At 48.1% G+C, this 17,853-nt stretch overlaps 3 protein-coding genes across 3 annotated transcripts; all 3 read right to left on the bottom strand.

Annotated features, from left to right (window-relative positions):
• Positions 1-1,012: 1,012 nt before the first annotated feature.
• Positions 1,013-7,092, bottom strand: LOC102700738. The gene is made up of 2 exons (XM_040527336.1): positions 5,537-7,092; positions 1,013-2,487 (listed from the first exon to the last, which is right to left on the bottom strand). The coding sequence occupies exons 1-2, from the start codon at positions 7,074-7,076 to the stop codon at positions 1,112-1,114; spliced, it is 2,916 nt and encodes a 971-aa protein (XP_040383270.1). The 5' UTR covers positions 7,077-7,092; the 3' UTR covers positions 1,013-1,111.
• Positions 7,093-11,623: 4,531 nt separating this feature from the next.
• On the bottom strand, positions 11,624-12,322 carry LOC121055385. The gene has a single exon (XM_040527862.1). It carries the CDS (start codon positions 12,264-12,266, stop codon positions 11,835-11,837), a length of 432 nt encoding a protein of 143 aa, XP_040383796.1. The 5' UTR covers positions 12,267-12,322; the 3' UTR covers positions 11,624-11,834.
• A 3,945-nt stretch (positions 12,323-16,267) lies between these two features.
• Positions 16,268-17,579, bottom strand: LOC102700459 (zinc finger protein 8-like). Its single transcript, XM_040527794.1, has one exon. It carries the CDS (start codon positions 17,524-17,526, stop codon positions 16,594-16,596), a length of 933 nt encoding a protein of 310 aa, XP_040383728.1. The 5' UTR covers positions 17,527-17,579; the 3' UTR covers positions 16,268-16,593.
• Between the last annotated feature and the right edge of the window lie 274 nt (positions 17,580-17,853).

Below are 17,853 nucleotides of genomic sequence, written 5' to 3'. Positions count from 1 at the left end.
TAAACTCATATATGATCAGACTTAGGACAATATTGTCTTGTTAATTAATTTTAAATTTCCTTCTAAACTGTAGCAAATCAACTTTGAACGAAGCTCGGTTAAACTTAGACTTGACTTGATTGACATACATGTTTACATAGATCAATTTGTTCTAGGGGCTGAACTTCTTAAAAATATATCGAACTGGTTGTTCTGTTAGATTTAGTTAAATTAATTGACTACATTGTACAATTCACTGACTCAGGATAGTTAATTCTTATGTTTGCCGCATTTTTCTTGTCAATTTATTGGACGTTCTATATTTTATATCGTAATAACCAAACTATGCATTTTTCTCTTTCTTTTATCGTAATATTTAAACGTTAGTTACGTGTTTTTGTTGTGAGGCGACTTCCTATACTTATGAATCGTTATTTGATTGTTCTCTCCTTTCTGTAGATGTTACTTCCAGGGCTCAAGAATCAGGTAACGACATAATTAGCTCCTTGCCTTTTCTTCTGCACAAGTGTGCCCATTACCACTATTGTAATGCTCAGATTGTGGTGTGAGTACTTCGTTACTCTGTTCAACCTTGTACTTCTGTAAACGAAAAATCACTCATAAATGTTCATTGCTTCATTGGGTCATCCATTTCGTCCGTTTTTGTCTGGGATATGTGCGAGGTCTTGAACAACGTTTTTTTTCTTCAGCCACTGAATGCTACAAAGTGGCTCCTGGTCCAATCAGTAACTTAACCATTTCTAGGGAAACTAGCAGTTTGACTGATTAGAACAATGCTGTTCAATTCCCTCCATTTTTTGTTTCTCATTGCAAAGCTGGGGCAAATGCTACTAATAGAAATGGCTATATTTTTTATTTAATTACGCGTCAACAGGATTCAAACTCGAGACTTGTGGTTCTGATACCACCATATAGAGTTGCATGCACCGACAAATTCAACCCAAAAGCTTAAGACGACAAAAAAAATATGGAGAATTCACTTTATATTCCAACATTCTATATATCATTAGTACGATTGTCTGTACAGGACACTGGGTACTACTACTACTACTACTCAGCAACACATATTTGCTACACATCAACTCAAGACAACACTTGGGGCATCGATGTATCATGCTTCAAAGTTGATCCATAGAGTGTATACTCGAACGAATACCCAAGCGCAAATCGCCGTGAAAACTAGCCATGCCACCATCGCGAGGAAAGCGGCGAGCGCAGACCCCTCATCAGGGTCAGCTCCGGCGAACCACCGGTGGCTGAGCGCCTCGGCCGCGGTCAGCCTCTCGTCGGGATTGAACGCGAGAAGCCCCTTCAGGATGTCGAACCCGTCCTGCGACAGCAGCTTCTCCGGGATGAGCTCGCGCAGGCGGTCGTGGTGGTTGGCGCACTGCTCCGGCTGCTGCTGCTGTCGCGCGCTCCGCCATTGCTCGACCTCGAGGGCTAGGAGCTTGGACTTGGGCTTGAAGGCCTCGAGCGTCTCCTTCCCTGGGACACCCAGCACATCGAAGATCTTGTGGAGTTGGTGCGCCGCGTCGTCTCCCTCGAACAGCACCTTGCCGGAGAAAAGCTCGGCAATGACGCAGCCGAGCGACCACATGTCGGCGACCTCGCCGTAGCCCGGCTTCCTGAGCAGCACCTCGGGCGCCATGTACCAGTACGTGCCGCCCTGGCTGTACGGCGGCGACGCCTCTGTCGTGGACATCGCCAGCCCAAAGTCGCATATCTTCACGGACACGGAGCCGCGGTCCTTGCCGACGAGGATGTTGCCGGGCTTGATGTCGCGGTGGACGATGCGGCGGTCGTGCATCGCCTTGGCTCCTCTCAGCAGCTGGCGCATGGTCCGCCGCACGACCGGCTCCAGGTAGCCCCGGCCACGGCGCTCGACGCGGTCCTCCAGGACGTCGGCCAGGCTCGGCCCGACGTACTCCATGACGAGGCTGTACTTCCCGGTGCGCGGGTTGCGCACGACGCCGTGGAGGCCGACGATGTTTGGGTGGCCGCGGCAGGCCGCCTGGAAGCAGGCCTCCCGGAGCAGCATGCGGACGTCGTCGTGGTCCTCGCGGAGCGTCTTGATGGCGACGGTCTGGCCCGTGAGGCGGTGCTTGGCCTTGACGACGCGGCCGTAGCCGCCGTCGCTGATCCTGCCGACCTGCCTGTAGCAGAGGGTGCTCGCGTCCACGCCGCCGGTGGCGTAGCGCTCGTCCATCGTGGCGCAGACGGAGGCGACCCTCGCGTCGCACACCTCCCCCTCGGCGGAGTAGAAGTCGATCAAGGCGCAGAGGTCGGCAAGCCGCGCGGCCGTCGTGGCTGCTCCAGCGTCGTCGCCGTCGCCGTCGCCGTCGCGCTCGTCGGCCACGGCGCGCACGTCGGCGTCTCCCATGACGGCCATGCAGAAGAGGCGGTGCAGGTGCTTGCGAGTTGGCGAGTTGCAATGGACGCAATCAGGCCAAGACAATGGGAGGGCTTTTATCCTGTGAGAACTGAACGCTAATCCGATTAGGAAATGTGTTCGAGTTTATATTTAATCTGTTTTGTCCAAGTGGACCAAGTTAATTAGATCCGATTCGGACTTCAACAACAAACAGTTCTTTTTTACGAAGAACAGAAACAGTTTTTGACTTAAGTTGGGCACTCATTGCCAAGTACGACGTATGGACGAAAAATTTTGGTGGTATTGTATCAGTGTGGCGTTGTAGGAAGTCATGTTAATAGCAGTGGGGTGAACAGTGCATTATCATTGGATAAATCTCAGCCCTCCGTTTTAAGGTAAATGACCACGGATTAGTATGATATAGTGATATGCTACCGTACAAAACAGTAAATATATTATTATTTTTTGAGCTACAGTGCATATGCTACCGTATTTTGTCATTCTCCCTATACTCTTTTACTGTGCAGGCCTGCCATTGCTAAGCAATTGCAGATGATCCGGCGTTGTGGGGTGCCCTAGCATACATAGTGTCATCTTTAGGGTTTTTTTTATAAAAATAATCAAATAGTACGTTTGTAAATAAAAAATAATTTACGAATAAAATTTTTTATATACATGTTTATAGCGATCTAAGGAGCCAAAGCTGAAAATTAAAACTTCGCTGAAAAATCTTAAAATCAACTCCAAATTTAGATTGAAAAATTAAATTTTGGGTTATAAGATAATCCAAAGCCAGAAGATGGTTGATAATCACCCGTGCAAAAGAAATCAGAGTCAATTTAGTTTGCTATCCTACTTTGGTACGTCAAAATCCAGACAAAATTTTAGGGTTACAATTTTTTTGGTAGAGTAAAATTATGAACTCATATTTGGTTCGCTACCAATATGAAGCCAGATTTTAATAGCACGGTGGAAAAACTCCTATACTGTGACCAAATGGTGCATTGGCACTACCAATTTTTTTGACTTCAATCTGAACTTGTAGCTTATTCACTGTTTAAGTAAAAAAAATAAGAAAATCTTCGTAATGAACTCCTGTCTGGACAGGAGTCTTTGCTATACTTTCGGTGCTTTTTTTAAAAAAAAGTATCTCAAGGTACCACCCATTTTAGTGTAAAAAATGTAATATTTTAAGTTACATTATACCGAGGTACCAAAAATTTATACTAAATTTTTTAACACCTTAAGATACTTTTTAAGAATAATAAAAAAGACTATACTTTCGATGCCCGACACCACTCTTCCACGCCACTCACGTGGTGCTACTTCGTGCTGCCTTGCCACGGGGCATCGATGAGTCGATGGCAAGAGATGAAACCAATTGATATTATTTAGTACCTCGTGATACACATGATAGCTGATATCATCTTGGTTTATAATTTACACTATTCAGATAGGATTCCGTTCTTCAGTCAGTCTACAAGAAAAAAAATGGTAGAGCAAATTCGGGTATCAATCCAAGTTAGGCCTAAGTCGTGCGCTCCTCCAATCAAGTGAAAAATTGGAAAAGACTCCGACAGAAGCCACGTTGTTTGCTTCCGGTGCATCCTACGGCCCATTTGAAGCCCATTTAAGTGGAATCAACCCATCAAAAGAAAATTCCATGAAATAGATGTCAGGTCCATGATCGATAATAAACTATTAAAGATATAGTTGAGTTAGAAGTTTCAAATTTTGAATTGATAGGTTTTAGTTTGAGCTGAACGTTTGAACTTTGGAGTTGAAAGTTCCAAATGTTTTGATATTTGAGTTGAAAGATTCAAATTTGGAGTCGAAAGTTTCAAAACTTGAATTGAGTCTTTCTAATTTGAGTTCAAATTTTTAAAGTTTCTCTAGACAATTTATTCGGACTTTTCATATTTGGGCTAAATTTCTTGTTGATAAGTTGTAAGTCAGCCGGTGAAAAAAATTCAAATTGTCCCGCTGCGGCCACAACTTGAAAATCGGTTCCATGTCTTTGATATATGTCATAATTATCACGATATATCACTATGATTTTTTTTTGGATTTTTATTCCATTTATTTATAAAAAACTTTTGAATTATTGAGATGTTTTTCGAACCAAACTACGGTTTATCAATATCGTGTCACGACGGTATGGCCGATTATCGCGATAATAGTCGTGATTTACGGACCCTGATCATGCGTGATTCAACGCCAGCCTGCTAATGCTGTCGCATCACAAATGGATGACCTAACAAATGCCCAAGCGGGCAAGCACTGATCGATCACCACGCCAGACCACTATCGATGCTGCCTTCCTAAGCAGCGCGGCGGCGGCAGGCTTGAAGCTCGTCGTCTTGCTGAGCAATGGGGGTGGCACCACACCTGGCCGGAGGCGTCCATCAACGGCAGCTCCGGCGAACCACGGATGACTGAGCGCGGCGGCTGCGGCCGGCCGGCCGGCCTCTTGTTGGGATTGGATGTGAGGTGCCCCCTTCCTTCAAGACGCTGAATCGATCCGTCGTGCGACGGCAGCTTCTCCGTGAAGAGCTCGCGAAGCCTGTCGTCGACTGGCCTTCATGATCTCTACTACCTCTTCGTCCCCGTCGCCGACCGGCTCGTCGGCGACGATGCGCACGTTGCCGTCTCCCATAGCGGCCATGCAGAAGAGCGCGGTGCAGGTGTTTGCAAGCTGCAACCGGCGATGGACGCAATCGGGCCAAGAATGCAACTGAATGCTAATCCGATTTAGAGTTCCAATGGCGTCGATACAATTTTAGTTCGATTTGGATTACAACAATTCACAAAACAGTTTTGGGTATGCGGCAAATTAGTAAGGTGGTGATTGTTTCGAGAAAACAATAAAATGATATATTTGTAAATAAAAAATTTATAATAAAAGTTTTATATTCATATTTTTAGAAGTCGATATAAAAAATTACGATGAAAAAACTTTAAAATTAATTTTAAATTTAAGGCTAAAAGTTTTAATTTTAGTTTATAAATATAAATAAAAATAAAAATATAATGTTGAAAGTACACAGAAAATCCATCCATTAGCTTACCAAAACGGAGACAAATTTGAGATTTGACAACAATGTCAAACTGGTTTGACCAATACCTGACATAAAACATCTAGTCAACAAAAGTCAAACTAAACGCCTCTCCGGCCGGACTCCGACTTGGTGAGGCTCCTGAGCCGTCCGAGGATCCTAACCTTGCCCTCCCACCCCAACCCTTTCCTCCCTTTCTTCCTCGGCGACTCGTCGGAGAGCTCCGCCGCCGAGTCCTCCCACTGGAGCTCGTCGGCAGCGCTCTGCCTCGCCTTCAGCTCCACGGCGAGCTCCGTCACCGCGGCGTCCGGGTCGTCCCTGTTCCTCAGCAGCACTTCTCCCACCTCGGCCGGCGTCATCTCCGCGCCGTCGCGTATGCAGCCCTCCGCCGCGTCCAGCATCTCGTGGTCCTCCACGCCGACGTACCGGTCGACCAGCTCGCGCATGGCGTGCGCGCCGCACGCGCCGAGGCGCACGTGCACGTCCATCCTCCCCGGGCGGAGCAGCGCCGGGTCGATGCCGTCCACGTGGTTCGTCGTGAACACGATGATGCGCTCCTCGCCGCAGCACGACCATAGGCCGTCGGTGAAGTTGAGAAGCCCGGACAGCGTCACCCTGGCGCGGTGGTTGTCGCCGCCGTCGGAGTCAGAGTCCGACGAGTCGTCGGAGGAAGTGGCGTGAAGCCGGCGTCTTTTGTTCCGTCTCTTGGAAGCGAGGCCGCGGTCGCCGGTGAGGTGCAGGGAGCAGTCTATGTCCTCGATGACAATGAGCGAGCGGTTGGTGGTCTGGATGAGGAGCGCCCGGAGGTCGGCGTTCGTGGCGACGCGGGTGAGCTCGAGGTCGAACACGTCGTATCGGAGGTGGTTCGCCATGGCAGCGATGAGCGAAGACTTGCCCGAGCCGGGCGGGCCGTGGAGGAGGTACCCGCGCTTCCACGGCCGCCCTGTCCGGCGGTAGAACTCCCTTCCGTCGGCGAACGCCGTGAGGTCTGCGAGGAGGCGCGCCTTGAGGTCCGGGTCGAGCGCGATCGTGTCGAACGTGGACGGGTGGCAGAACGGCACCGACGACCACGTCGCGGCGCCGCGCGGGGACGCCGCGTTCGTGTGCAGCCTCCGGGCCCGCGACGAGCGCTCCAGGTGGTCCGCCGCGGCAGCGAGGTGGGCCAGGTACGCCGGGAGCACCGCCGCGGCGTGCCGCTTGGGCAGCCGCAGCGAGAACGACCTCCGCTCCTCGAGCGAGTCCTGGAGCGTGTCGGCGTGGTGCGTCCACACGGCGCGGTGGCCGTCGAAGGCGTCGGCCACCGAGTGGTTCGGGGAGAGCGACACGGACGGCGTCGCCGCCGCCGCCGCACCACCACCCGCGTCAGAGACCGCGACGGAGCGCGGCAGGGACAGCGTGAGGCGCGGAGGCGGCGGCGAGGAGAGGAGGAGGGAGCGGTGGAGGTAGAGCTGGACGTGGCGGTACAGCGCGTTGGGCTCGACGGCGGCGGAGCCGAGGAACTCCGGCACGTCGAAGTAGGAGTAGGGCGTGAGCGAGTCCTGGAGCGACTGCCACAGCGAGTGGAGGAGCGAGAGCAGCTGCGTCGGGAGCACGTTCTGCAGGATGGTGAGGAGTCCCAGCAGCGACCACATCTGCGACAAGAACTCCATTGCTGCCTGCCCAAATGGAGCTCCGAGCTGCAGCGAGTGAGCTCAGCTAGATTCTTGCTTAGCTACTGCTTGGAGCTGCTAAGCTGGAGAGCAGTTCAGTGCGGTGTAGTGTGGTGTGGTGCAGTTTTGAGTTTGTATGGAGGGAACGCCAGATATAAAGAGGAGATAAAGGAGCTGTCTACTGTTAGTGCTACTGTTACAAATTGTTTATTAGCAGCATTGATGACAGCATCAGCATGCATGCTTTGCTGCTTAAAATAGTAGATAAGATGGAAAAGAATATTATTTGCCAAACTTAACGGTACTGATAATAAACTAGAATCCTTATTCGTAACAATGTAGTGGCAATACTAACTTATCATCGAATTCATGCGTGAATTTGACAATGTCTTGATCACTTCCATAGTCCTCCTATTTATATATTTTTTAAAGAGCAAAGTATATGGATGGTGCTTAAGCTTGTACTAGGAGGGTGTTATCTAGATTTCTAAACTATTAAAATGCATATCTAGATTCCAACATTTATCAAAGTGTGTCATTTCAGTCCCATGTCACCACAGGCCCTCCGAGCAGTTCATAGGGGGTGTTTGTTTCTAGGGGCTAAACTTTAGCCCCTAGTCATATCGAATATTTGGACACTTATTATAAATAGTAAACGTAGTCTATAAATAAAACTCATGCATAATCTTGCACTAATTTATGAGACGAATCTAATGAGCCTAATTAATACATGATTAGTCTATGTGATACTACAGTAAACATTTGCTAATTATTGATTAATTAGGCTCAAAAGATTCGTCTCGCGGATTAGCTCTCATTTATGAAATTAGTTTTTTAATTAGTCTATATTTAATACTTCAAATTAATGTTTAAACATCCAACGTGACATGGGGCTAAAAAGTTTAGCCCCATTTGAACAACCCCTTAAGTGCAGGCATTACTCAGAACAGCACGCCAAACAACTCAACAACACGTGTTCTCTGATGCACATCATGAAGATAGTGCAATTGAACATGGTCTAGTGATCCGTAACCGAAAACAGAGTGATAAATAATACCAAGAATCATCAGACTGACAAACGTTTTGCAGTCTTCAGAGTCATTTTGTCCAGGTAGTATCAGGCTATCAATTCATGTGCCAGAAGGCCACATTGCTACTTTCTTTCCAAAATAAACTCATCTTTCTAAGCTTAATTTTGAATCAGAAAGAAAAACTCATGTAGAGACAGAGGGAGCAGTGCATAAACACTAGTTATCTCTGGAGGCTCAAATGACATTGTGTCCCCTTACGTCTGCACTACGCAGCATCAACTCACAAAAGGAGGGCCAGTCATTTCCTTTTCTTCTCATGTGCAGTATCAGTGCAGTGCTGGTGGTCTATCTGCAACAGTTCTTCAGCTCAAGAAGAAGAATATTTCGTCTACGGCTGCGCTCATGCTCAGCTTTGCATGAGAAAGCGCCGTGGAGGAGGAGAGGGTAAGCTGCGGCTTCTCTTTTTGCACACGTTCTCCTATTCTTCTTTTTTTCTTCTCGTCTTTAGGACAGGGTGGACGGTGGCGCGCGCCTCGGAAGCCGGGACCGACGTGGTGGCGCCGCCTGCTGCCGGCCGGAGCCGCCGTGCCGGGCTGCCGGCCGTGCGCTCACACGCAGGAAAAGCAAAGGCTACCACCACCGCTGGCAGCACGAGGAGGGGATGGATGATCCACCTCGCGCATGGAATGTTCTCCTGCGTCGCCGACCTGAACCGATAGCTGACACAATTCTCAGTCACTCAGCCAGTGTCACTGGCTACACTGCCACTGGAGTCTGGAGTTACAATTGAAGAATTCTCTTGACAGATGTGGAGTTCTACGTACATCAGCTGGCAAAATCTCTACCCAGTTCCTGAGTTTCAGATGATGCAGGTTTACAGTTTTACACCACGGTTGCTAACAGTGTGGATATCCATGCTTGATGAGCTGATGTCACTGAACACGAGTGCATAGAAATCTATGAAACAGTACTGCTACCTTCTACTCCTACATGTGGCAGCCACATGGGAATCAATCTTGAAGCAAGAACTGAGGAAGCATAGGATTCTCCCATCCATCCAGACAAAAGACCAGTTTGCATTCCCCCATCTTTTTTTTTTTTGCATCAAAGCAGGGAGGATTAGTTTTACCAAAGGCTGGGATTAAAGGCCCTAATTGTCCTTTGCAGCCCAGCTGAGAGAGTGAGAGAGACTGAGGGGTTGTTTAGATTAGCCCATGTCAAATCGGATGTTTGGATACTAATTTGAAGTATTAAACACAGACTAATAAAAAAACTAATTTCATAAATGAGAGCTAATCCGCGAGACGAATTTTTTAAGCCTAATTAATCCATAGTTAGCAAATGTTTACTGTAGCATCACATAGACTAATTATGGATTAATTAGGCTCATTAGATTCGTCTCGCGAATTAGCTTAAAATTATAGATGGATTTTATTAATAGTCTACGTTTACTATTTATAATACGTGTCCATACATCCAATGGGACAAGAGGCGTTTAGCCCCTTGTCCCAAACACCACCTGAGTGTTAGGCTGCCTTTTGTCGGGAATATATGCCAAAACAAAAAAACCATCATTACGGGACGGGCCTTTCCCCTGCGTGCAAGTGCGTGCGAGCTTCTCTTTCGTGACATGGGCCAAAAATGAGGCTGAGTTCGGTGGTTGACATCCATGTGAAAGAACCGGAGCTTTATGATGTGTACATGTTTGAATGTAATCATTTGTTATGTGGTAAGTTTTCTATTTATTGAAAATATTTCTTCTAGAATTCAACGTCCAAATCAAGAAATTCATGGCTAACTCGGAGCGTTGGGATTGAGGCTGACTCTGGTGCATTCTACCTGGTAGTAGAATTTAATCCATACCGTTATCTATTTTTATCGGACGGCTATGATTAAATTATACTACCAATAATATTAGGTGAGTAGAAATTTAAATGGGTAATATTATCCTTTTTATTGTAATCTTTATTGTCAAAAAACAAAATTACAAAATACTACTAATAAATCAATTAACAAAGTGCCAAAATACCCTTTTAAATCAACAGGTGGGATTAGTTCCACTGATAGTATAATACTATCAGTAAAATGCACCGGATAGGGACCCGTCGGGATTTAGGATTTTTATAGAAAATAGGGTCAATTCCTCCAAAATTCACGTGAAATTTCTTCAAACCGAGTAATCCCTCCCTCGAGCGGGATGAATAATTAAGTTTTGTTAGGGGTTCTAGCTATATATCTAAGAGACCACTCCCTTTCTCCCCCCCTCCCCCCCCCCCCAAAAAAAATCACCTCCTAGCTTTCCAGAAAAGAATTAAGGAGTTAGCCAAATAACCAAAATACCCATTATTAATAACAAATAATGTTGGTGTATAGGTAGGCGCGAGATATTGAAGGGATAAAATTCTGTATCTGTAAACCAAGGGTAGGTAAGAGTGGAGAAATTGATTTATTTTAAGACAAAGCTAAAACTCTAGTAGTTGATTTATTTTGGAAATGAATGAGTAAAATCCTAGTAGACCTACGATACTTTTCCTTTTGTTCTACCTTTATTTGGAAAATAAATTAGTATAACATACATTGTACTTTTGTCAAAAGCGGTTTCCCCTGCATTTGGCATCTACTATACCTCTGGTATTCCCTCCTACACATGGTGCCGGGAATCTGATTTTGAGTCCCAAAAAAAACACACCTTTTTTTTGAGCGTGCAAACTTTTTCTTCTTTACCCTTGGAGAGAGGGAGGGAGCTTTCTAGCTTTATTTTTTGCATTTCGTCTTTTGTGGAGGGCTTTTCTTTTATCCTTTATTTCAAGTGCATTTCGTCACGTTACTTTCGCCCACGATTAAATTCTTCGTCTTGACGCCTTTCCAGTTTCAACGTAGAGTCGTAGAGTATGGCCTCATTCTGGGCCTAGATGGGCCCGAATATCATTCATTCTCTAGCACATTGAGTAAATGGGCCTCCTTAGGCCCTTTCTGGAAGGCCTTTCTGGACTATTGGGCCACACACTTTAGGCCTTTCTGGACTATTGGGCCACACACTTTAGGCCTTTCTGGACTATTGGGCCACACTCTTTAGGCCTTTCTGGACTATTGGGCCACACACTTTAGGCCTTTCTGGATTATTGGGCCAAACAGTTTAAGCCTTTCTGGAATATTGGGCCACATAGTTTAGGCCTTTCTGTAGTATTGGGCCACGCAGTTTAGGCCTTTTCTAGAATATCGGGCCACACAGTTTAGGCCTTTTCTAGAATATTGGACCACACAATTTAGGCCTTTCTGGTATTGGGCTAAACAGTTTAGGCCTTTCTGGACTATTGGGCCACACAGTTTAGGCCTTTTCTGGAATATTGGGTCATACAGTTTATGCCTTTCTGAAATTTTGGGCCACACAGTTTTTGGACCGGTTAGCAAGCCCCACGGGATCCGGGGGTTAGAAGACCGTTTGTCCGAGTTAGTACCAACGAAACCAATGAAACTTGGGCACAATTTGCTGAAATTTTGAATTTCAGTTCGGTTTCTTAAAATTTAATCTGACACCACTGATTCGTTTCGACTGGCAAACAACGTGGCATGGCACGCAGCTGTATTTTCAAGAGGAGAAAATATTACACTTTTACATGGACAATGAAGAAGAAACAAAAAAAGAAAAAAAAACCATCATCAAGAACACCAATCGATTAGCAGACGAAGCAGTCTCCGATTGGATGGTGATGAACACGTTGGTCCGTCACCGGCTGACGAGGGGGAACCACCTGTCGCGGAAGCTGGAGTGGTAGGACACCATGACGACGAGCAGCGCGAGCAGCACGCCGACGCCCCACGGCGAGCCGCCGGCGCGGTGGATGGAGTCCCGCTCGGGCATCGGCAGCGACAGCAGCTGCTCCACCCCGCGCCGGCCCCCGCCGCCCTCGCCGCAGCCGCCGCCCGCGCCCGACAGCAGCCGCACGGCAAGCAGCAGCGCGAGCGGCGACGCCAGCAGCAGCAGCCGCGCCTGGTCGGCGAACCGCTCCGCCGCCGACTCGTAGCTCGTGTACCACGAGAAGCCGAGGAAGGCCAGCAGCACCACCAGGAAGAAGCACAGGTGCAGCGGCAGCTCCGGCGCCTGCATATGCCCCGCCGCCGCCGGCGAGCCGCCGTTGCTGCTGTACGAGTTCCCCATCGATCGATCGACGAAACTGTTCTGCGCGCGCGTGTGTGTTTGCGAGGTGAGAGGAGAGAGAGAGAGCTGGCAATGGAGGGGGCAGGCTCAGCTCGCCGCTCATTTATACAGCAGCGCCCATGTGCCACGTGGCAGCCGCGTCTCCGGCGGCCGACCACGCCGCCGGGGGGCCACTGGCGCGCTGACACGTAGGCACGTGCGCTCGTGGGCGCACGTGGGGACGGCTCCGCGGGAAGAGGAGGAGGACGGCTTTGCTTCGGCGGCAAACAAAGCGCGCCGGCCAGGTGGCGGGCCCACGCGTCAGTGGGAGCAGCGTGAGCCGTGGGGCCCACCGAGGTGTCTGAGCTGGCCGGTGTCTGGATCTGTACATTTTTTCGTCAGTGCCTTTGCTGCCCTCTTTTTATAGCCCAAGCAAGATCTGCAGCCTCTGATTACTTAACGACTATAAAAATGTTTAGTACACTGTTTAATCGGGGACAGGACAGCAAATGCGTGTGTCATGTAGTGGTTTGTAGAATCGTATTAGTGACTATTTTTATCACTTTGTCGCTGCTCAAGATAAAGATCTACTCACCTCCGGTCCAAAATACTATGTTACTATGACCAGTGTATTTACCGGGGTTGTGGACTTGTGATCGATCACGTGCAATGTCGTCAAACCCATCTTGTTCCTTCTCTGTTTGGCTGTGGTCGGTGAAAATCGTGCAGTATTTTCATCGAGAAAGATGAAGTAATTGCACCAATGTACAAATTTGCTTGTGGGCGCACACAAGGATAATATACAACTTCTAACTAAAATGCATGTTCTAGTTTAGAAACTTGTATCACACAGGCAAATTGCTAAAATGGTTAGGTTGATACTCACTCTGTTCCAAATGATTTTATCTTTTAATTTAAATTTGAGACAGAAAGATGAACTTTGAGGCGGACGAAGTAGCTATTATGATTAGCTGCCAGTAAACATCGAAATAAATGAATATGAGTGATGTGAAGGTGACATTCTGCCAAAAATCTTAAACCTATATCTTCTGATCCCCTCCTCAACCCTATACGTCAAACCATTTTGTTGCTGACAATCAAGTTATGTGAAGGATAAATAATCATATCAAGTCGCAATTGGTTGGAAATTGTTGACAATAGGTAAGTTACAATTTAGAACCATTAGCACGTCAAAAATAACAAGAATAATTTGTTTACGCGGCTAGTTGTGATTGTCAACAACATTTACATAAAAAATCAAATGTGCAACAGCAACTTCAGAAAATAATGGGAAGAGAAGCAAAGCCCATATATATATATATATAGGAATAAGTTCACAATAGGTTCCTTAACTTAACGCTGAGTCTATCTAAGGTCCCTTAAACTCAATACCGGAAATGTGAATATCTGAACTTGTATAAACTGTTTAAAAAACATACTTCAACAGTATTGACTTATTTTCTCCGGTTTTGCTGACGTGGCTTAGAGTGGCCTTACATGTTAGGTTTTATTTTTTGCTCCTTTCTCAATTCTCTTCCTTCTCTCTTCCTCCCCTCTCCTCTCTCTCTCTTCTTCCTCTGTCCTGTGCTTCTAGCTCCCAGGCGGTTGGGGCACCGGCAGCGGCGAGCGGCTGGGGTGCGAGCGGCGGCCGTCGGTGGGCTGGGCCGCAGGTGGAGGACGCATTCACGACGCGCTATTTTGGCTCGTTCAATGGTGCCTAGGTCTTCTAAATTTTTTGGGACGCGGCGTCCTGTGCGCGACACGCGTTCCGTCCAAGCCTCCCTGAAGAACCGAAATTATGCGACGACGAAACACGTTAAATTATGATATGATGATGAAAAGCCAGAGAAGAAAAGAAATTAAGGCGTATTTGCTCGCAATATTTGAGGTCTCGTTTTGCTTTCGAAATGATCCAACAAAAATATTTACGTACAACGTCAGATCGCCACCGGCCGCGGGTGGCGAGTGAGCGGCGTACGGGCCGACACATATTGATGCATACACAGCGTCGCCGGGCGGCCGGCACGAGGCGCGGCGTGACGATGGCGCTGAGTGGGACGGCCTTGGGCAGCGCGAGGCCGAACGTCTCGGACATATCGAGCTTCTCCTCTCCGTCGGAGAGCCTCCAATCGAAGGAGTGGAGCAGCGTGCTGAGGAAGTACTGGACGAACACTATGCCGGCAAGCGTGCCGGCGCCGAAGGGGATGAGCTCGAAGTAGTTGCCGAGCGGGTCGACACTTGCGGTGGCGCCGCCGGGCATGAAGCACTTCGGCCGGATATCGAGGGGCTGTGTGTTAGCATGAGCAATTGAGCATACATGTAGTAGATGAAAATGTGATGGTTTTGCATTAAGCATACATGCATGAATCGATTAACTCAATGCATGCATGCATTGAGTTAGTGGCTGCATGCATGTATGGATCGATTAATTAGCTACCTCGTGGAGTCCCGCAAGAGCAGCTAATGGTGCGAGGCTCACTCTCATCCTGGGAAGCCGACGTCGGCATTTTCGGGTGTTCTAGATGGTACGTCCGCGGGCGGTGGGATAGGGCACGGATGCCTGGGCGGCGGTGGCGCGCCGAGCTCCCCGCCGGTCGTGCCGATGAAGCAAAGAAGAAGAGAGAGTGAAAGAAAAGAATGAAAAAAAGGAAAAAAAAGAAAAACCTTCTGACACGTGGGGCCCACCGAAGTCCACTCAGCAAAATCGGTCAAAATGATGAGTCAATACTGCTGGGGACGTTTTTTAACGGTTTATAAAAATTTAGGGGTACACATTTCTGGTTTTGGGGTTAAGGGACTTTAAATAAACTCGATGTTAAGTTGAGAGACCTGAACTTATTCCATATATATATATATATCCTCAAATCAAGAAACTTGGCCCAATTAGCTTTACTACTGTTGATCAAACCTAATGGGCCACCGTTTTGGAACAAGTTTTGATGCATCGAATTATGGGCCGGCATATGAAAAGGGGATCCCAACTTCATTTTTTTTCTCAAGCACATCACCAATTATTTCATTTGCTGTCGCAAAGAAAAACCCATTTTCATTTTTAAAAAAAAGGTTGAATCTGCTTTGCAGTGAACATTATTGCTGTACAATTATGACAGTGATGCAAGCAATTAAGTTTTAGGACGACATGCAGTGGATGAAACCATAAACCATCCAGGGCCCAGCGACCCGTTCTTTGTGGATTATTATTGGTGCCAAGTTTATAAAAGAAAGATTTCTGCACAAAAAAAAAACAACTGAAGCCAGTTTTCTACACCAATTATCTTTTGTAACCTTTTCCAATATAATGGGAGAAAATGATAGCATGAATGTCCATCACTGTTCTCAACCACACTCTTGCTGTCAATAAATTAGAAAGTCAGTACACCAGTGATGTACAATTGTACATCAGTACATGAGAAGGCATAGTACATATCGAGAATGAAGGTTATGAAACGCTGCTCTTACTCACGCATAAACGATGTACATGGCCAGGTCCTTGTACTGACATGTTCTTATGCTCCTTCAGATTTCTAGATACTTTCTGATGAAGTACAGAATATTGCAGTGGATGTATATGCAACCAACTATATATTTTGCCAAAATAGAAACTAGAACCCAACAGTACATCCTAATTTTCACTGTACAAACAGTAGTAGGATTGAAATGGAAGCTAGAAATATGAAAGAGTTCAGAATTTGCAGAACTAATTGGGAGTAAGCAGCCATATGTGCTTTAGCACTGTTCATTCATATCTTAACATGTCATGCATCTTGGGAGGGTCAGTTGTGTCAAATACAGAAATTTGACATGTCAGTTCAAGTAGTGGATGAATAGCATCATGGGACAGTGACACCTTTGAAAGAAAATGAAATAATGATAATAATTTGGTTTGACTTGACAGATGCTGGCCCTCGATAGAACTTGACAACAGACAAGGAAAATTAGTATTCCAATGGAACAGAAGAAGTATCAGTCCATTAATTCCAATTGATCAGAATAAAGTAACAATTAATTAATTTGAGGTGGAAAATTAGTAAGACAAATGAGAGGGGGAGAGAGAGAGACCACAATTTTTCATGCTCCATCTGCTTTCCATCTTGAATTTACCTCTATTTCTACAAAGAAATCTAATGTGATGAACAGAAGTTACAGAACGAGGTCGAATGAGTGCAGCGGTGAAAAAGGACTGCAAAAAAAAGGGCACTGAAGAAGAAAAAAAATGGTCTCTTGTGAGCATCGCTAGCTAAACAAATTCACGAACTAAAGAAAAAAAGAATTATTTTTTTCTTAATTCGCACTTACCGAGAAGGCAAGAACTCACTAATTAATCGGCGCACCCATTTCTCATGGTGAATTACAAGGTGAGATCCAGACTCACATTTTCTCTGTTAATCTCTGCGATGTCTCCCAGCCGCGGCTCGTGGTGATGCTGTGAGGACGACGACGCCGACGACGACGAAGACGACGACCGCGACAGCCGCGAGCCAGGTTGCACCGCCGCGGCGCCTACTACGTTCCCTCTCCTTACCTCCACCATTGCATCTTCCTCACGTCCGGCGGCCAGCGACAGCGGCGCGGGCCGTTCTCGGCGGGCCAGTGGCGCGGCCACGGTGATGGCGGGGACACGCCACAGCGCGGTGGCTGGCACCGGGCTGCCGTTGATCGGGTGCGAGACGGAGCCGGCCTGCCCGTAGTACCTGGCCACCATGGGTGCAGGGGAAGGCGCGAGGTGGTGGTGGTGGTGGTGGTTGGACCACGAGGGGTACGGCGGCGGAGGCTCGCAGCGTCCCGCCATGTGCGGCGGCGCCGGCGCGAAGCGGTGCGAGCTGTAGTAGCTGGCGTAGGCCGGGTAGGCCGGGTAGTGCGCCTGCATGGCCATGGCGCTCTGGAACTGCGCGCGCTTCGCGTGCTGCCGCTCCCGCTTGTGCGCGTTCTGGTGCCCGCCCAGCGCCTGCGACGTCGGGAAGTTCCGGCAGCAGTAGTGGCACTCGAACTTACGGCCACCGCCGCCGCCACCGCCACCGACTACTCCGGACACCGTCACATGGCCGGGCGCAGCAGCAGTGGTGCTTGCGGCGGTAGCGTCGCTGTTGGCGGCGGAGGACGTGGCGCCGACGCCGTCGGGCGGGAGCTCGAACCCAAACAGCCGGATGGACGTGGGGCTCGAGCCGGTCGTCATGGCGGCCCCCGCCGCCGCCGGCCTCGGGCGCACGAACGGCAGCTGCGAGAACGACTCGATGCCCGTGGCCGGCAGGTCTCCGACGTGCTTCGTGTCGTGCTCGCTCATCGATCGGTCGCCGGCCGGCCGCCCACCGCCGCACCGGCAAGGAAGCTACGAGCACCGCCACCAAGTCACCAACCGAGCTAGCTAGCTAGCTAGGACAAGCAAGCTAGGCTAGCTAGCTACTCAGCTAGAGGAGATTAACTCTCCCTCCCTCCCTGCAGGGGTGATGGCCATGGGTGGTGGCAATGGTGGTGGTGGCTCTAAGAAACAAACGGGTTGGGGTTAAGCTCGGTGTGGGAGTGGAACGGGACCAGGTTGGGGAGGTAGGGTTGACAACGAGTGTGTTTAATGCAGGGCGATTGGCTCCTCTAATCTTGATGCGTTTTGATC

This window comes from Oryza brachyantha, chromosome 9 (genome assembly GCF_000231095.2).
Source record: "Oryza brachyantha chromosome 9, ObraRS2, whole genome shotgun sequence".
Lineage (NCBI taxonomy): Eukaryota > Viridiplantae > Streptophyta > Magnoliopsida > Poales > Poaceae > Oryza > Oryza brachyantha.
The sequence above is the reverse complement of the archived record's forward strand: the minus strand, read 5'-3'. Positions and strand labels throughout refer to the sequence as shown.